The sequence below is a fragment of the Myodes glareolus genome, chromosome 8 (assembly GCF_982192425.1).
Source record: "Myodes glareolus chromosome 8, mMyoGla1.1, whole genome shotgun sequence".
Classification (NCBI taxonomy): Eukaryota; Metazoa; Chordata; class Mammalia; order Rodentia; family Cricetidae; genus Myodes; species Myodes glareolus.
In genome coordinates this window covers 18,824,740-18,842,514 of record NC_142033.1, presented here as the reverse complement: position 1 = coordinate 18,842,514, position 17,775 = coordinate 18,824,740, and the positions used below count along the sequence as shown (strand labels likewise).

At 39.2% G+C, this 17,775-nt stretch overlaps 1 protein-coding gene across 1 annotated transcript; it reads left to right on the top strand.

Annotated features, from left to right (window-relative positions):
• The first annotated feature begins 5,772 nt into the window (after positions 1–5,772).
• On the top strand, positions 5,773–17,035 carry Amtn (amelotin). Its single transcript, XM_085691465.2, has 8 exons — positions 5,773–5,837; positions 5,946–6,014; positions 7,550–7,633; positions 8,937–9,002; positions 10,314–10,403; positions 12,820–12,855; positions 14,227–14,253; positions 16,724–17,035. Exons 2-8 carry the CDS (start codon positions 5,961–5,963, stop codon positions 17,033–17,035), a joined length of 669 nt encoding a protein of 222 aa, XP_085547591.2. The 5' UTR covers positions 5,773–5,837; positions 5,946–5,960.
• Positions 17,036–17,775: the final 740 nt, after the last annotated feature.

Sequence of the window (17,775 nt, the reverse complement as noted above, 5' to 3'; positions counted from 1 at the left end):
ACCCGAATATTAATCCACACACTTACTAATACCTGATTTTTGACAAAGAAGCAAAAAATATCAAATGGAAAAAGAAAGCATATTTAACAAATGGTGCTGGCATAACTGGATATCAATATGTAGAAGAATGAAAATAGATCCATATCTATCACTACGCACAAAACTCAAGTCCAAATGGATCAAATTCCTCAACATAAGGCCAGCAACACTGAACCTCACAGAAAAAAAAGTGGGAAGTACACTTAAAAGCATTGGCACAGGAGACCACTTCCTAAATATAACCCCAGTAGCACAGACACTGAGAGAAACAATTAATAAATGGGACTTCCTAAAACTGAAAAGCTTCTGTAAAGCAAAGGACATAGTCAACAAGACAAAATGACAGCCTAAAGAATGGGAAAAGATTTTCACTAACCCCACATCACACATAGGTCTGATCTCCAAAATATACAAAGAATTCAAGAAATTGGTCATCAAAAGAACAAATAATCCAATAGAAAAAAAAAATGGAGTACAGACCTAAACAGAGAACTCTCAACAGAGGAATCTAAAATGGCTGAAAGACACTTAAGGAAATGCTCAACATTCTTAGTCATCAGAGAAATGCAAATCAAAACAATTCTGAGATTCCATCTTACACCTGTCAGAATGGCCAAGATCAAAAACACTGATGACAACTTATACTGGAGAGGTGGTGGGGTAAAGGGAACATTCTTGCATTGCTGGTGGTATTGCAAACTGGTACAGCTGCTTTGGATATCAGTATGGCAATTTCACAGAAAATTAGGAAACAACCTTCCTCAAGACCCAGCAATACCACTTTTGGGTATATATCCAAAGGATGCTCAATCGTACCACAAGGACACGTGTTCAACTATGTTCACAGCAGCATTGTTTGCCATTGCCAGAACCTGGAAACAACCTAAATGTCCCTTGACCGAAGAATGGATAAGGAAAATGTGGTACATTTACACAATGGAGTACTACACAGCAGGAAAAAAACCAACATCTTGAATTTTGCAGACAAATGGATGGATCTAGAAAATATCATTTTCAGTCAGGTAACCCAGATCCGGAAAGACAATTATCATATGCACTCAGTCATAAGTGGTTTTAAACATAAAGCAAAGAAAACCAGCCTACAAATCACAAATCACAATCCCAGAGAACCTAGACAACAATGAGGACATTAAGGGAGACATAATGGATCTAATCTACATGGGAAGTAGAAAAAGGCAAAATCTTCTGAGTAAGCTGGGAGCATGGGGACCATGGGAGAGGGCTGAAGGGGAGGGGTGAGGCAGGAAGGGGAGCAGAGAAAAATGTATAGCTCAATAAAATTAATAAAAAAAGAATAAACATTCAGAATGGAAACTGTAAGCTTTACATTAAAATTTACACTTTTGGTATTAAAAAAGAGTTTTAAGTGTTAATTTATTATTACTGTGTGGGGGCATGCACCTGTCATGGCAGATGTGTGACAGTCAGAGGACCACCCTATAGAGTCGGTTCTCCTTCTACCCGTGTGGATTCCAGGTCTTGAGCCTGGGTCATCAGGCTTGCAGAGCTTCACCCTCTGTGCTATTCCAGTGGACCTGTTTTTTGTTATTTTCTGAAACAAGGTCTGTGCTGGTTAATTTACTGCCAACTTGACACAAACTATAGTCACCTGGGAAGAAGGAAGCTCAATTGAGGAACTGCCTCCATCAGATTGGCCCATGGGCAGATCTGTAAGATAGTTCCTTTTCTCTCTTTTTTTGATATTTTCTTGATTAATGATTGATGTGGGTGATGTACAAAAAGAACAAGATAAGCAAGCTATGGAATTCAATCCAGTAGGCAGCATTCCTCCATGGTTTCTGCCTGGCCTGCAGGCTCCTGTCCTGAGCTCTGGTTTGGCTTCTCTTGAAGATGGACTGCAACCCATAATACGAAATAAACCCTTTCCTTTCTGAAAAAAAAAGGACTTGGAGTGTTCCTTAAAATCTAATATCTCAAAAGATAACAAAAGTTAGTATCTATGAAAGTAGAATAACATAAGAAAGTCATATATTTCAGTAGGACCTAAGAAAAGAAAGATATTGACTCCAAATAAGGACGACAAAGAATGCCTTTATGAAGGTGCTAGAATCAAGGAGGATATTTGGTGACAAGCAAAAGAAATGAGGAGAACTCCAAGTAGAGGGGTAACATAAACAAATGCAGAAATATAAGATTAATGTGTACTCCAGATATTTGCTGATCTTTTGCGGTACATACATGTTATGGTTCTTGGATACTTGCTGGGTTTCCTACAAAAGTGTAAGCATGGATTTTCTCCCAATCATTTGGTATCATAGTACCTAGGACATGTGCAATTTGTTTCCTGCTTAATAAATGTCACTGTACTTATAATGTATTAACAAATGCTGGTCATAATTTCCAATTATTAATATACTTAACTTGTTCAATAATCATAATCAATGGCAATCATGAGTCTGGCATACTTGTGATGTTGAAAAGAGAGGATTTCCAATCTACCTTTCCTCTCATTGCTGAACAGCTCCTTTTGGACTGGCCTTCCTCAAATAAATCTTGGATAATTCCAGGTTTTACTGTATGCAGTGAGTATGGTGGAGTTGGAGAGAGAAGATATTTCATGACTGAAAACTGCAAAGTTCAGGGATTGCACAAACCACAACAGAATTCCATCAAGTTTCCTTTAAATCAGAGACTTATGTCTTCATTGTTATGCTCTTAGATCTATGAAACCCTTGTCATTGTCTGGTACACATTATGTTCATTGTCATATATGTATTTCTGTAATAAAGACTCAATACACAGACTCAATGGGTTTCAAAGGGCCCATAACCCAGAAAAACATAAAACTAAAACTAATTTTAAAAAAAAAGAATCGTGCAATGCCTAGACCTTTAAGGCTAAACGCTGTCACTTATGGTTCATAAAACCTTTTAATGAATCCTGATATCTAAGTAATTTCAGACACACGAGTATCTGTTTTCACTGATGTACCTTGCTTTGGTACAATTTAGAAATTTTCCCTTTTCATATTATGTACTTCTTGACACCAAAATTCCATAATTACATTGTTGAAAGTTATCTCTTTAACACTTAAATTTTCTTGTCTAAGAAATTCCTCAGCCCTCATAATGTTGCCTGCATGTTTTAGTCTAATCCCATGACTATCCAGTCTCCTGGCTAGAGCATGTCTCATTTCAACTAAGGGTTGGAGGTATGTCTAAAATAAGTAATGCACTCACTGTGAGGTCCCTGAATCACCTGAACCCCAGACAGAGGCAGTGATTCAACTGAATTTGCTGTTCACTGGAGCCATACTCTAGACTGGAAATAGAACACAAGTTTCCCCATATAACCCCTGAGACAGCAATGACAGGAAACTCAATTACTCCTCTGAACAAACAAAAAACAGTTAATGAAAGATTTGCAAATTCACCTAAAATAAAACCTGGGAGTAGTAGACTACGTAGTGCCAGGGGGTCTATCACATACTATGAAGCTGCTTGAAAATCTAGTGGTCCTACCAACAAAATGCAAGCTCAAGCAGTTGATTTTTATATCCAGATACTAAAATAGTATTCATAAATATAGAGTGAATATGTTGCATGATGTGTTAGAAAAGTAAATTAACTATGGCTGAAGGGTTGGCTCAGAAAAAAGAAAAAGAAAAAAAGAGCTGGCTCAGTGGTTAAGGGCACTGACTTCTCCTCCAGAAAACCCAGGTTCAATTCCCAATACACATGGTGCCTCACAATCATCTATAAATCTAGTTCCAAGGGATCCAATTCCCTCTTCTGTCCTCTGTTGGCACCAGGCATGCATATGACACACAAACATATATGCAAAATACCCATACATAATTTTTAGAAATTTTATATAAACAAATTTACTCAAAAACAAAAAGATAAACTTGGGAAGGAAAGAACATAAATAACAAGAACTTGTTTCCAGAGCCAGTCAAGAGGCTCATTCAACTGTGCATTGGTAACAAGTGCACACAGGCATACCACACACATACGCACACACATACACACACACACACACACACACACACACACACACACACACACATAAGAACAATTTGCTTCCCTCCAAATCTTGAAGCATTTATATTTCAACAGTCCTTTCAGTATTAACTTTTACAATGCTGTGTCTTGCTCATATTTATTCTACAAATCTACCTAATGTAACCTTCTGTGGGCATGTGCACATGTGTGTGCCTCTGTCTGTGTTCATATGGGGTGTGCACACATGCATGTGTATATGCATGCACATGTGTGCACATTCATGTGAAGGTCAGAAGTCAGTGTGGGATGTCATTCTCCATCACACTCCACCTTATATTTCAAGACAGGATTTCTCACTGAACCTGGAGCTGACCCACTGGCTAGACTGTAGGCTAACAAGCTCCAGAGATCTTGCCCAACAGCCTCTGGGGGTATAGACAAAAGAAACTGTGTCCAGCTTTTCCGTGAGGGCAGGTGATCCAAACTCAAGCCCTCATGCTTTCATTCCAGGCACTTTACCAGCTGAACCATCTCTCCATGCTCTTCTTGCCTTTTAATGAATTTCTTTCCATCCTTCAAAACTCTCTCAAGGGTGACCTCCTCCATAAAGCCTTCCCTGCCCCCAATCAAAAGCTTTCCTTCACACTTGCACACACTCCTATTCTTATACTTACCACACATGCTGTTACTGTTAGCCACTTATGCATGTTCCTCCATCCCTAACAGATTATCTGACAGTCATCAGTAAATGAGTAGAGTTCATTGTTTGATGAAAAATTTAGGCAAATGCCTCATCACCTCAGCCATTTTTCCATCGATAGACACTCCATATTGAAGAAAAAATGACACTGGCTGTCATGTATTCTTCAGTATAAAATTCCATCAAACAAATTTGTTATTGATTTCATTTCAGATATAAAAAAGTAGATCTTGCCTGGTCTGAAAGCCAAGCCCTAGAAGCCTGTGGGTCGGTGTGATCTGTATGTCTTATGAAATAAACCTCAGCAGAGTCCTGTCTTTGGCTGATATCACATCATCTTTTTAATTATTTGAAATCATGAAAATTACTCAATCATTCTTAGAGGCAATTTTGCCATATTCATTGAAGTTGTAGATGCTTGTATAATATTTTTTAATATTTATAGCAGTAATACCTACAGAAATACTGCTATATATGCAAGAAATGTGTTATGAGAATATTCATTATAACATGTTTATAATTTTAAAAATTAAGTGATAATAGATTATCTATACATCAAGAAAATGTTTAATACAATTTAACCTTCAGTAAATAACATTGATCTGTGCGCACTGACTGACGCATAATGTTAATCAAGGAAACAAATTAGGACATAAAGAAATACATGCAATAGACTTTATTTATGTACAATACAGCGAGAGCTCCATATTTTGATGCTTGAGATATTTACTCACTCTTACATGACAAAACCAGTAAATTCGCGAAATGTTTTGCAAAACAGCTGGAAGTGAAGACAATTGTCTTTTATGTTGTTGTTGTCTGCACTTTTGAAAATTACACAGGCATGTCTTCCACAATACCCTCTACTCAAATCACAGACATTGGGTAACACAATGTCTGCAGCTAATAACCCACCTAATGAAGTGTTGGGAAGTGAAACCAAATGATTTCATAGACACTTTAGCCCTGATTGGTCTCTCGAGTTGCCTGTCTCCTGTAGCTGAGCTTAAATTCCTTCTACAAACACAAATCAGCAAAAGATAAATATTGCACCAGACTAAAGTGGAGAAGTCATCGGGATTTTGAATATCATTTTGCCTGGTAGCATAAAGGTAACATTACTTGACCAGATTCCAAGTAGAATGATCATTTTTTAGCATCATCTTCTCTCAGAGGTTAAAAAAAAAAAGTAAAAGAGTAACAGAATTTTGTTCTTATAGGTAGCAAATCGAAACATGAAGACTACGATTCTACTGTTTTGTCTTCTAGGATCAACTCAGTCATTACCAGTAAGTGCAATGTCTTTACTTTATGTACTGACCAGGCTCAGCCATGTCTTGTTTACAGACATTTATCTCTTCCTGCTTTTCAACAAAACCACTCTGATCTGTGACCCACTTTTTAAGTTTCCTAATTTTATTATCCAAAGCAAAAGATGGTAAACTAATAATGTTTTCATGCAAATTTCAATGTTTTGCATTTTTAAAATGCATCCATTTTATCACAGAAGAATTTCAATTGTTTGGGCAAAGTAATAGAGTTTCATGATGGACAGAGTGAGTAACTATTTTATTTTCCAAAACAAAATGAAGATTTCCTTGGTGACTAGTTATTTGTTCATGACTAAAAGGGTAGACAACACTTTCTGATTTTTCTATTTGATTATCAAAGCATCTAAATTGAATTAACTCTTAGATATAAAATTATATGATATACATTATAAAATATTGAACAGTTTTTACTTAGCATGTATCATTACAAAACATGTTGACATACAATAACTTTTTAATTGGGGTGGGGACTGGTGTTCCATTATTACTTCAGTTGTTCTAAGTTATTTTATAGGCATAGAGATAGGTTATTTGATCACTAAGTAGATTTCTCTTTGATCAAAATGCTTAAGATATACAGGAAAAATGCAGCAGATTTACTATGAAAGAAGAAGAAAACATTCGAGCTCATTTGGCATTTCCATACTCGTCTGTACAACCAACAGACTACTTGGAAACACTCCAGATGGCATACTTGTCCTGGTTGCTAAAATGCAGCAATGAGAACAAAGCTAGGGAGCATGATCCCCTAGAATTCACAATGGCTACACATATCAAATCATTGTTTATCAAAAACTTAGATTGTAAAAATTTCCATGAAAAAAACTGAATAGAGAGTATGAAACAAAATATGAAAGACCAACACATTATTAAGAAGTTCTCAGTGCAGACTTAACATTTGAAACAAGGTTAAAAATATGGTCCAAGAGTTGGCATCACTGGAGGACCACCCATCCTTCCCTCTGAGATGCATCCAGCAACTAAAGCATTCTTGGACCCGAGACCAAGAGAGAAGGGTTTATTTTATTCGGGAACTAGAGTCACTGCAGTGGTCCCAGTACTGAGTCTGACACTCACCAGGTGACTTTGCACAGTGCAAAACTGACATGTCACATGTAAGGCAAACGTGGAAAGGTTCAAAAAAACTGCATTTTAATTCAAATATTGCAAGAAAATGTATTGCAAGTAAACAGATGTACACAGAACTAAGACTCAAAGTATAACACAAGTCCTAGCAGAGGAGAGAAACAGTAAACAAATAGGAGCCAGAGACAAGCACCGGAATCCCACATGCCCAGCTTTTTCACCTGTCTTCCAGTCTCTGATTCCAAATCCAGCCAAACAAAAAATGTTTGAGAACTTAAAACTGCTCAAAAGATAAGGAGCTTAAATTTATATTGTTGTTTAAGGGACAACCTGTTAGCTTCCCGACACAAAAGGATTCAAAACCTCAAACACATCCCTCCTGTTTTAACAAATATTTATATTCACAGAAGCAGATTAACCCTGCTTTGGGACTTCCTCCAACCAAAACTCCAGATCAAGTGACACTATTAAGCCAACAGCAACCAAATCAGGTAAGCACCTAACAATAGCAACAACTTACAAACCAAGATAGCAAGCATATTAAGACTGGTAAATTTTTACAAATCAATATTTGACAGTCTCAGGTCTCGAGAGAATTTCCCACCCTTTGGAAGAAGTAAGAAAAGAAAGCCAGAGTACTTTCTTTGATGTTTAAATAAAGAAAGCAAAGCAGCCTCATTCTTTTTCCTTTTATTCATGTGAATTACATGAGCAAAATTTGTTTTAATCTAGAAATCTAAACTAAATATGGAAAGCTTTGAGAGTGGATGATATCGCCTATTTACAAAGCTGTGTCCTTGAGATTCTATGATACTCTGTTTGATTTGCTGAAATGACAGAAGAAGTGTACAGAAAAATAACTACAACTTTTCTCAAGGCTCTCTCAATCTCTTTCGTTCCTCTCCCTGTCCCCCACCCCCGCCGTGTGTGTGTGTGTGTGTGTGTGTGAAAGAGAGAGAGACAGAGACAGAGAGAGACAGAGCACACATGTGGAGATAAGAGTTGACATCGGGAGGCCTTCCTCTATTACTCTCCTCCTCTATTGACTAGACTGGCAGGCCAGCAAAGCCATAGGATCCCTCTTTTCCACCTCCAGCCCTGGAATCACACATGTGGCTGTTTACATGAATTTACATGAATTCAGGTCCTCATGTTTGCCCAGCAAATGCTTTTTTCACTGAGACCTTCCCCATGCCCTATCAAAATTTTCTTAAGTTTCATCACTACCAATGAACTGATATGTTGCTATAAAGCCTGTTTTCTCAAGACATTTAAATAACCTTGAAAACTGCATTCTCTTTTGGCTCCTGTGTTGTCTGCCACTCCAACTCTCACTCATCCTGCCTTGCCTTCATGTAGATTCTGAAATACGAGTCAAAAGTATTAGAAGTTTAAGCTGTCTCTTTAGTTATGGGACACTGTAGATCATTCAAGTGGAATCAATCTAACTGCTGAAAGAACCTGTGTCTTATACTATTAGAGACATTCTTTAGGAAAAAGAATATAAAACCTGATGTGTGAAATTGAGTACTAAGACAAAAATATAACTAAATAATAATCATAAATAAGTCACTTGATAAATATCATAAACTTGGCATACTAGTAGGCCATCCAGAACCACACAGGAGACAATGAGGCCTCGTGCAGACCATTGATGAGCAGTGAGAGAGCTGATTTTGCTGGCGACTATACCTTGGAGAGCAGTATAAACTACCTGAGACTATCTATCTACCATTGATGCTGCAGTACAAAGAGATAATCTCTTGTCTAATGCCCAGTTTCGATGCCCCGCAGATCTTCCCTTCCATAAGTCTAATACCACTAGCACAGCTGCTCACCTGGGGTTCAGACCTGCAATTGGTAAGTACTCCCTTACATCACCACACTACCTTTGGTTTAATTAACCTGGCACCTGATACTGAGCATGGAGGAGAGTCAAGAACATATAGGAATGTCTGCCCACAAGTGCACATGCACACACATTCACTGCACATGGGCTGGAAGAGGAGCAAGAGGATATTCAGAGAGTCAGATGCCACTCAATAAATCTTGGAAAGTTTCCTCATAAGTCCCTCTGTAGCACTGACCTCATTCTCATTTTTAATCTCCAGATCCTGCTACCTCCTCTCTAAGATCCTGCCCCAGCTTCTGCCCCAGACCTTCCTTGACAGTCCCTAGTATATCCACGTCCCACATCAGCACTATGATTGCTATTGTGACCCTCTAGGGTGACAACAGGACAGTAAGATCTTTGCTCACATGACATCTTTAAGGAGTCGTCTGTTTGGGGAAGAAAAGCATTTCCCTCATTACTCTTCCAGTGTTCATATTGGAATATAGCATTAACCCATGCTCCAGACTCGGTATGTTTTTCTGTATCTCATAACTTTGTCTGGAAATACCTATGAAGTAATTCACCTCTTAAGGGGAAAAGCAATCAGAAAATGTCCAGTAACCATTATTGCATCCAGAAGGGGGTAAATTACCTAAATGATCTCAGAGATGACAAGAAAAAAAATTTAATTCCTGGGGAAGCAGAGACAAGCAGCTCAGTTTGTAAAAGCAAAAGGCCAAGAATCTGAGTTTGAAGTCCAGGAACCACATAAATGGGGAAGGAAAAAACAGGCACAGTAAAGCTGCCCTTTGACTTCCACAAACACATGCTTGGCATGAGCATGTACACACTAATATTTCTTTCTTTAGTTTAGTGTAGGAGTTTGATAGATGGCTCGGTATCTTGTGCTTAAGAGCACTTGCAGAGGACTTGTAGCATGGCGGAAGACCCCACACTGCTCTTGTAGTAGACCTGAGACTTGGTTCCCTGTGCCTGCGTGGATCCGCTCACAAATTCCTGGAACTCCAGCTCCAGGAGGCCCAGTGCCCTCTTCTGCCCTACTTAGGCACCTGCACGCATATTCATACTTACATACAGACAAACATACATACACACACGCTGACGCACATGCATACACATAATAAACAAATCTGTGCTAAGAAATTAAACATCGGAATTTCATCTCTGTGATTAATTACACACACAATAAAATAGTATTAACGTATGTAAGAAATCCTTCCTTTAAATCTATATTTTACCTTTAATAGACATATTTTAGGGTATAAGATGTTCAAACTGAAAGAAATATAATGAAAATCTTCTCTGATGCCCCACAGCTCAACCCTGCCACTGGACTGGCACAGGGTGCACAGACACTCCCTTTTACCCTGGGCCCGCTGAACAGACCACAACAGCTGCAACCCCAGGTAAGCGGAGGGAAGGGCTTTCTGAACTCAGGATATTTTCTCTCAGCTGAAGCTATGGGTTCAAACAACCTTCTTCAAGGGTCTTATAAACTGTAAGCAGATAGTTTGCAGGTGCTTGTTCTATGGACACAAAATAGCATGAATTGTTTCGACACCTTCAAATGCTCGCTTGCAATGTTATTTTCACTAACCGCATAGTATGCTGCTATATACATAATTCCCTACTGCAGAAAATAAGAAAATTACTACCACACCCTAGCAAGAAAACATGAAGGAATAGATCATAGAGGCTGGAAGGTTACCATGGGGAGGGGAGAAATGGGAGGAAAACCACAGAAACACATTTGGTCAAATGCCATACTAGTATGTATCTACTAGATCACTGAACGGTGACTTAAAATTTAAAATATTTGAAAAGAAACAGACTCAGCACAGCATCTTATTCCCCAGAGCCAGAGGCATTAGTGAACACATTATAAAAGGTTTGTATAGAAGATCGGACATTGCACATTCCCCAGCACGCAGCAGTGTTAAATCATTGATTCCTCATTCTTGATGGGGATTCTCCAATGTCTCTGGGCCAGGCCTAGCTCCAGTCCCTCTAACCTGCCTCTTCCTATGTAGAGTGGATAATTTTTTGGAAGAACTTTATAAGAATATATTTTACATAATAATTATGACATTCTCATACATGCCTATGACGTATTTCTATAATAATTACCTCCCATTTCTTTCCATGTCCCCCTTCTCGTCCTCCTCCCATTGGTTGGCCTTCCTCTTTCCATCTAATCTCCCTTCTTCTTTCACATCCTTTATTGTGTGCATGTGAACCAATGAGCTTGATTAGGTTAACGTACAAAAGCATAGGTGAAGTATCACTTAAAGAAACATGAGTGACTTACCCATGGCTATGTACTGAAGAAGATGTCTCTCTGCTACCCCAGCAAATATTAACTGACTATGAATCCTCAGAGAGGGGCAGGGCCTCATGGGGTCCCTCCCCTGTCCATGACAGAATGTTCACAGGTCCCATCTTATGCAGGGCTTGCGCAGGTAATCACAGCAGCTAAGAGTTCAAGAGTGTGACAGCCCAGTCCTTCCCACAGGACAGCATTACACAGCACTCTGTCTCTTCCTCCAGTTCTCCCATTCTATTTGCCACACTTCTGTGCTTCCCTCTGAGCCTCCGACACTGTGGTAGAGATGTCCCTCTTAGGGCTAAGCACTCAGTGGTCTTTTTATTCTCAGCATTTAGATCAGTTATGAGTCTTTGCCATACCTGTGGCCCATCACCAAAAAAAAAAAGACATAAAGAGGTTTCTCTAACCAAAGATGATGACAGACAGAAGTACTAATTTACGGGCAAAAACATAAATGTTTGAAAAGCAATATAAAGTTGGATCACTTTCTATGACACAAACCTATGCTTGTAGCCTTTAACTACCAAAGGCCAACCTTGGGAAGAAAGGATGCAGAATCACAAAGCTAGTCAAATCCTAGCTCTCTGTGTAAACAGCCAGAGCGGTGTGGGCGAGTTATTTCAGCCTGGTGGGACTCACCTTCCTCAAAGTTTAAAAGAGGCATTAAAGTAGAGGCTTCCTCTGACTGTTGCAAAAATTTAAAAAAATAAGTGTCTGGAACAGTTTTGCAGCACAGTAAATACACGCGTGTTCGATGTCATTACTTCAGACAACTTCCAATCAATAACTGAGACAACGTATCTCCTTTATAATTACACAGCTGAACAATTAGGTTAAATTTCATTATCATGGTCACTTATGTACCCACCCAGTTTCCCTTTTTATTTATTTATTTTTGTTCCTTCCACTCCAGTTTTCCATTAAAAAAAAATATTTTAATTTGGTTTTCTTCACAACCCTATCCCTTCATCACCCACCCTGACAGTTGTTTGGATTCGTTGTTCTTCTGCTCTCATATTTTGCCGCCGGGAGACAAGAAGCTGACTTACTATTATAGAAAGATGTGCGCCTGTCACTGTTGGCCTGACAGGCACTGCTGTGCCAGCTGAATGGGAAAATGGCCAGAGCAGGAGCCAGTCAAACTCAAATCCTTCAGGGTGGTACATACTAGGTCGAAAGTCAATTTTGATGACTTTTCCTGACACTGGATTTCCTTTGGAAATCAAAATAAAAGCTTAAGACTTGAGTTTCTTTTTTGTAAAGTGTAGGCTAGCTTTTTTTGTTTGTTTGTTTGTTTGTTTTTTGAGTAGCAGAAAATATACAGCATGCCAACTCCTCATCCATTTCAGCAAGCAAGCAACTCATACCCAGTTATCGGAACAACCCATCTACCTTCAAGATCTCGACTGTGGGTGTGGGCTGCTGAGAAAGTAGGACCCATAACCCATCCCTTAGTATTCGACTTTAACAGTGATTTGTGTCCCTTTATTTTTTAGATGTTACCCATTATTGTGGCGCAACTTGGAGCTCAGGTAAGACTGTTGTTAAACAGACTGTGATTTTCAATTGCCCATGTGCAGAATATTTCTCTTGTCTCAATTCACCAATAAGGCACCAGGATTCTTACTTACTTTGCACTGAAAATAGCAAGATGTAACACTTACTTAGTCCTGGCTGGCTGACAGGTGCAGTTCTATATCCTTCACGGTACTGTTTCAGTTAACAACGACACAATCTCTTGAAAACATCATCATCGCATCCAATCTGAAAATGAATGAGATACAGTTACTCCTCCAGCCACACCCTCTGTAAACAAAGCAGCCAGTCACCCCTGTACCACACTGTCAAGAAAGAAATAACTTAGTGGGATAAATATGATGACCCATGATGTGGGGGATTTATTTTTAATATCAAATCTATTTTAGCCATATGTGTTTATCCCACAATGCTCAACCTCTCTTTTCTTTCTTGTCAGTCCTCGACACTTTCTTCACTTCCTTTTAGTTTGTACGAAAGTTATTCTTGATCTTACTGATAAAATTATCAAGGACCAAAGTCAATATCAGCATTAACATCAGATGGCAGCTCCATTCCTAAAAGGAGAGACAAATATTAGTATGAAATCCCTATCAACACTTTGTGTTTAAACAGGTATCTGTATAGCTTATTAGGATGTCCTTGAGTTTGTAATCCTCCTGCCTCAACCTCTCCAGTGCTGGGATTACAGGAGTGTGTCATTCACTACACCCACTCCTATTGGTTCTTTATGCCACATCTTGAGACTACATCTCAAGAAAAGAAATTCTGAAGTGCAGCAAAGATTTAGGTACCATATACTCATTAAATAATATTTGTGGTGTATAAAATACAGCTAAAACTTAAATTTAAGACCAAATCAAAAAAGAAAATTTCAGTAAACTATAACATAGCCATAAATAAATATTACATAGCCATTTAAAATTGCATTTATCATAATTTGGCAATAACACAGATAAGGAGTTGTTACAAAATGCTAAGAAAAAAGGAAAGACAAAATAACTATATAAATAACAGTTTCTATTACATGAAGAATAAATTTGTAAAACAGCACCTGGAAAGACCATCATATGTAAATTGTAGGGTTATTTTTCTGTTGCTTTCTGTATTCTCCAGGTTCTTTCCAATGTATAACTATAACCTAATGATATATATATGTATAGTTTTCAAAGCTAAGTCACATTATTCAATAATAAACATAAGCAGTCCCAAACCACATGATGACATGAGTTTTGTGATTAGATACCAGATCATCTAATTTCTTTATAATACTGAGAAATATTTGAAGGCTTTGAGTTATATTATATACATTGCATTGAATATATTGAAAGTTCTCTAATTGCTTCTATTTGTCATTTTGCTTTTAGGGTACTCTCCTAAGCTCAGAAGAACTGGTAAGAAGAAAATAGTTTAAGTCACTACCATTTTAAATTTTTCTCATTTCTCCCAGTGTCCTCTACCCTTCCAGCTCTTTCAATCACATCCCCTCCTCCACTTTCTCCTACCATGAGCTGGGCATTTTTACAGCTCCTTGGAGTTGATTATTCTTTCCAGTTAAAGATTTTTGTCATCTTTCTCCTACTAGTTTCCATTAATTTAACTTTGCATTAGCTTTCTATATATTGTTATCAGACTCAGTATTAACCCAGAGGGCCACTGCACATGTTTAAACTTTATTTTGATTGACTTAAATTTTATATTGAAGATTACACATCATTCTACAGATGTAGACACAAAATAATATAAATACTGACTCTTCAGGAAGGATTAAATCTGTTGTACCTTCCATTTATGAGAGTTTTTTCTATATTCTGGTAGTGATGAATTAATTCCTTCTTATAGACACAAATAACTGAAGAATAAGATTAAAATTCTTATTACCCTCACTCATAATTTCTATGCAATTAATGCACAGATCATGTTTATAGACATATATTTGGACTATTGTGATATCTAAACATGACAACAGAAATAAGTAATTGAGGTAGCATCATAGTGTAACGGATTAAGTAAAATGCTGCAGATCTCTAAGTGGCTGCAGCAGCAGAAACGCTGCAGGTCCCCAAGCAGCAGCAGTAGGCAGTGAGTCCCAAGAGCAGTCAGTCCCAGACAGGGATGGTGCAGTTCCCCGAGTGACTGCAGCAGGCCATGAGTCCCAGGTAGGGAACCATGTGATGGGTGAGAGACCTCAATGGGCAGCCAGTCCCAAAGGAGACAGAAAGATGGCACACCACGAGACCACACCATAGGTCTGGTCCTTGGCACAGAGTCATGCAGCAGGTAAGAGACAGAGACATGGATAAGCATGCCATGCAGAGTGAGGTTGGATATTTATTTAGTGAGTTATGGAGGGGAAAGGGAAAAGGGGAGAGAGAGAAGAGCAGAGAGCAAGAGAGAGACAGAGAGAGAAAGAGAGAGACAGAGAGAGAGAGAGAGAGAGAAAGAGAGAGAGAGAAACAGAAGGGGGAGAAGTGGGGAGAGACAGAAGCTGCCTCTTCAAGAGGGAGATGGAAAATGGAAAGGACTCAGGCTGGAAGCTGAAGATCAGCTTGCCTGACAGACAAGGGAGGGATTAGGCGTGGCTTGTTTCTTAAAGGGACAGGACAGATCATTACACATAGAATTTGGTTTTAATTTTTTTATATTTTTTCATTATTATTTTTATTACATTTATATTATTAAAAGGCTATATACTACATTTGCTATACCACCCTAAATAATAATCCAGTCATGAATCACCACTCCCTTTGCCATTCACATCTTCCTGCTGTTGGGGCATTTTCATACAACAAGCACTTTAAGTCTCTCACTTTTAGCCCTCACTCTACAAAGTACATACCCATGACAGAACTGTAAGGATAAACTGAGGCTCAGCAAGCTTAAGTAAAATGTCTCAACAACAACAACAAAAAAAGATAGATCTAGATCCACAGCCATGTGTTCTATCGATTATATTAGTAGTTTTCAAACATTTTTTAGTTCAATTTATAACAGTGATATTTTCATGCTGCCTAAGATACACACATGATTTCACAAAACAATATTTACTCTTATATGAAATGTGTGCTGATAATTTACAATCTTCTCTGTTAATCACTAATTTCCGTACTTCAAAACCATGTGCCATGATTCCTATGAAATGTTTGATACTGTAACCTGCCTGTCTCACTAGCAGGGATCTAGCTCTGCCTTCAGCATCTCTTAAATCTGAGACAATGTTTCCCTACCTATGCCCTGGCAGTCTTCACCTCAGAATGACTTTGGGAACTACCTTAAAGTCAGATTACCAGGCCCAGTGCAGAGCTGCTCCAGCAGAATCTAACCAGGGAAGCCCCAGAAAAAGAGGTGCCCCTTCAGTAATCTCAGAAAAGCACAGCAGCTCAAGTGCCAAGAGAACTAGTCCTGGCCAAACCCAGCAAAGCCTTTGAAAAGTATGCTAAAAGAGATTCAAGCCACGAAGGCAACGTCTGGTTACTCAACTTGCATTGATTTTTCTACTAACTTGTAGTCTCAATTTTTTATGGGCAAGGGAAAGGATGTATTTTAGGTAAAAGACAAATAGAGATTATCAGTGTTTTGTGGATTTCTACCTTAGCACTGTCTCCAGACAAGTCTCAGAACTTCCGGCTGTCCTTTTGTTATAAGGAAAAAGAGGCCAGCAAAAAAATCCCAGCACTGAAACCAGCAACACTCCTGATGCATGCCAGGAATGTCGGGTCCTTGTGACTTCTCTGACTTTAGCCTCTCCCTTCGGCTATCCCTTCGGCTATCCCTATCCCACCCGGCTTTCCTCCCTCTAAACAAGAAAGATTAGTTAACCTGGTTAAAATGGGTTCTTTTCTTCTGTTTCCTTCCCTGTAACAGCCATTAGCCTCACAAATCTTCACAGGCCTCCTTATCCACCCCTTGTTCCCCGGAGGCATTCTGCCCTCCAGTCAGACAGGGTCTAGACCAGATGCGCAAAATGGAGTCCTTCCTACGAGACAGGCAGGAACAAGCCCTGCTATACAAGGAACCACCCAGGGCCACGTCACAACTCCTGCGGTCACCGATGATGACGACTATGAAATGAGCACCCCTGCAGGCATGCGCAGGGGCACACACACCACGGAGGGAACCACGACAGACCCGCCAAATAGTAAGTTGTCCCAGCTTACACCTTGCTCATCACCATGAGGGGCAAAAGCAGAATGGCCGGGAGGGGTTTCTTGCCTTGCACTGACAAACACAGACCTCAGGCAAGGCAAGGAGCCTTCTCGATGCGTGTGGGCATCAGGACACATGAAGCAACAGTTTTACTAGGCTACCAACCCTAGTATTAACACTAGAAGAAAACAGACAAACACAGACCTCAGGCAAGGCAAGGAGCCTTCTCGATGCGTGTGGGCATCAGGACACATGAAGCAACAGTTTTACTAGGCTACCAACCCTAGTATTAACACTAGAAGAAAACAGACAAACACAGACCTCAGGCAAGGCAAGGAGCCTTCTCGATGCGTGTGGGCATCAGGACACATGAAGCAACAGTTTTACTAGGCTACCAACCCTAGTATTAACACTAGAAGAAAACAATCAGTTGTTGATATAACTTCCACAGCACACACACTCGCACACTCGCGCGCACACACACACACACATACATGCATGCACATGGAGCCTATAACCAACTTGGAATGAGCCTTAGGATCACGATAATATTGCAAGGAGCCACTAGTAATAGTGTGAAATTCACCAGGGGTACACCGCCCATCTGCATTCCTGCCATCGTGTGTAAGCACGGAATGTTTTTACCTGCCTCTAAAATCAATCACTTTGTTTCTTCTAGGAACTCAGTAAGCTGCTTCAGATCTCCTTGGCTAGCCCACACCACATTTGGAGGTTACGTGTGAATCGTCTTCATTAATCACATGATGAAA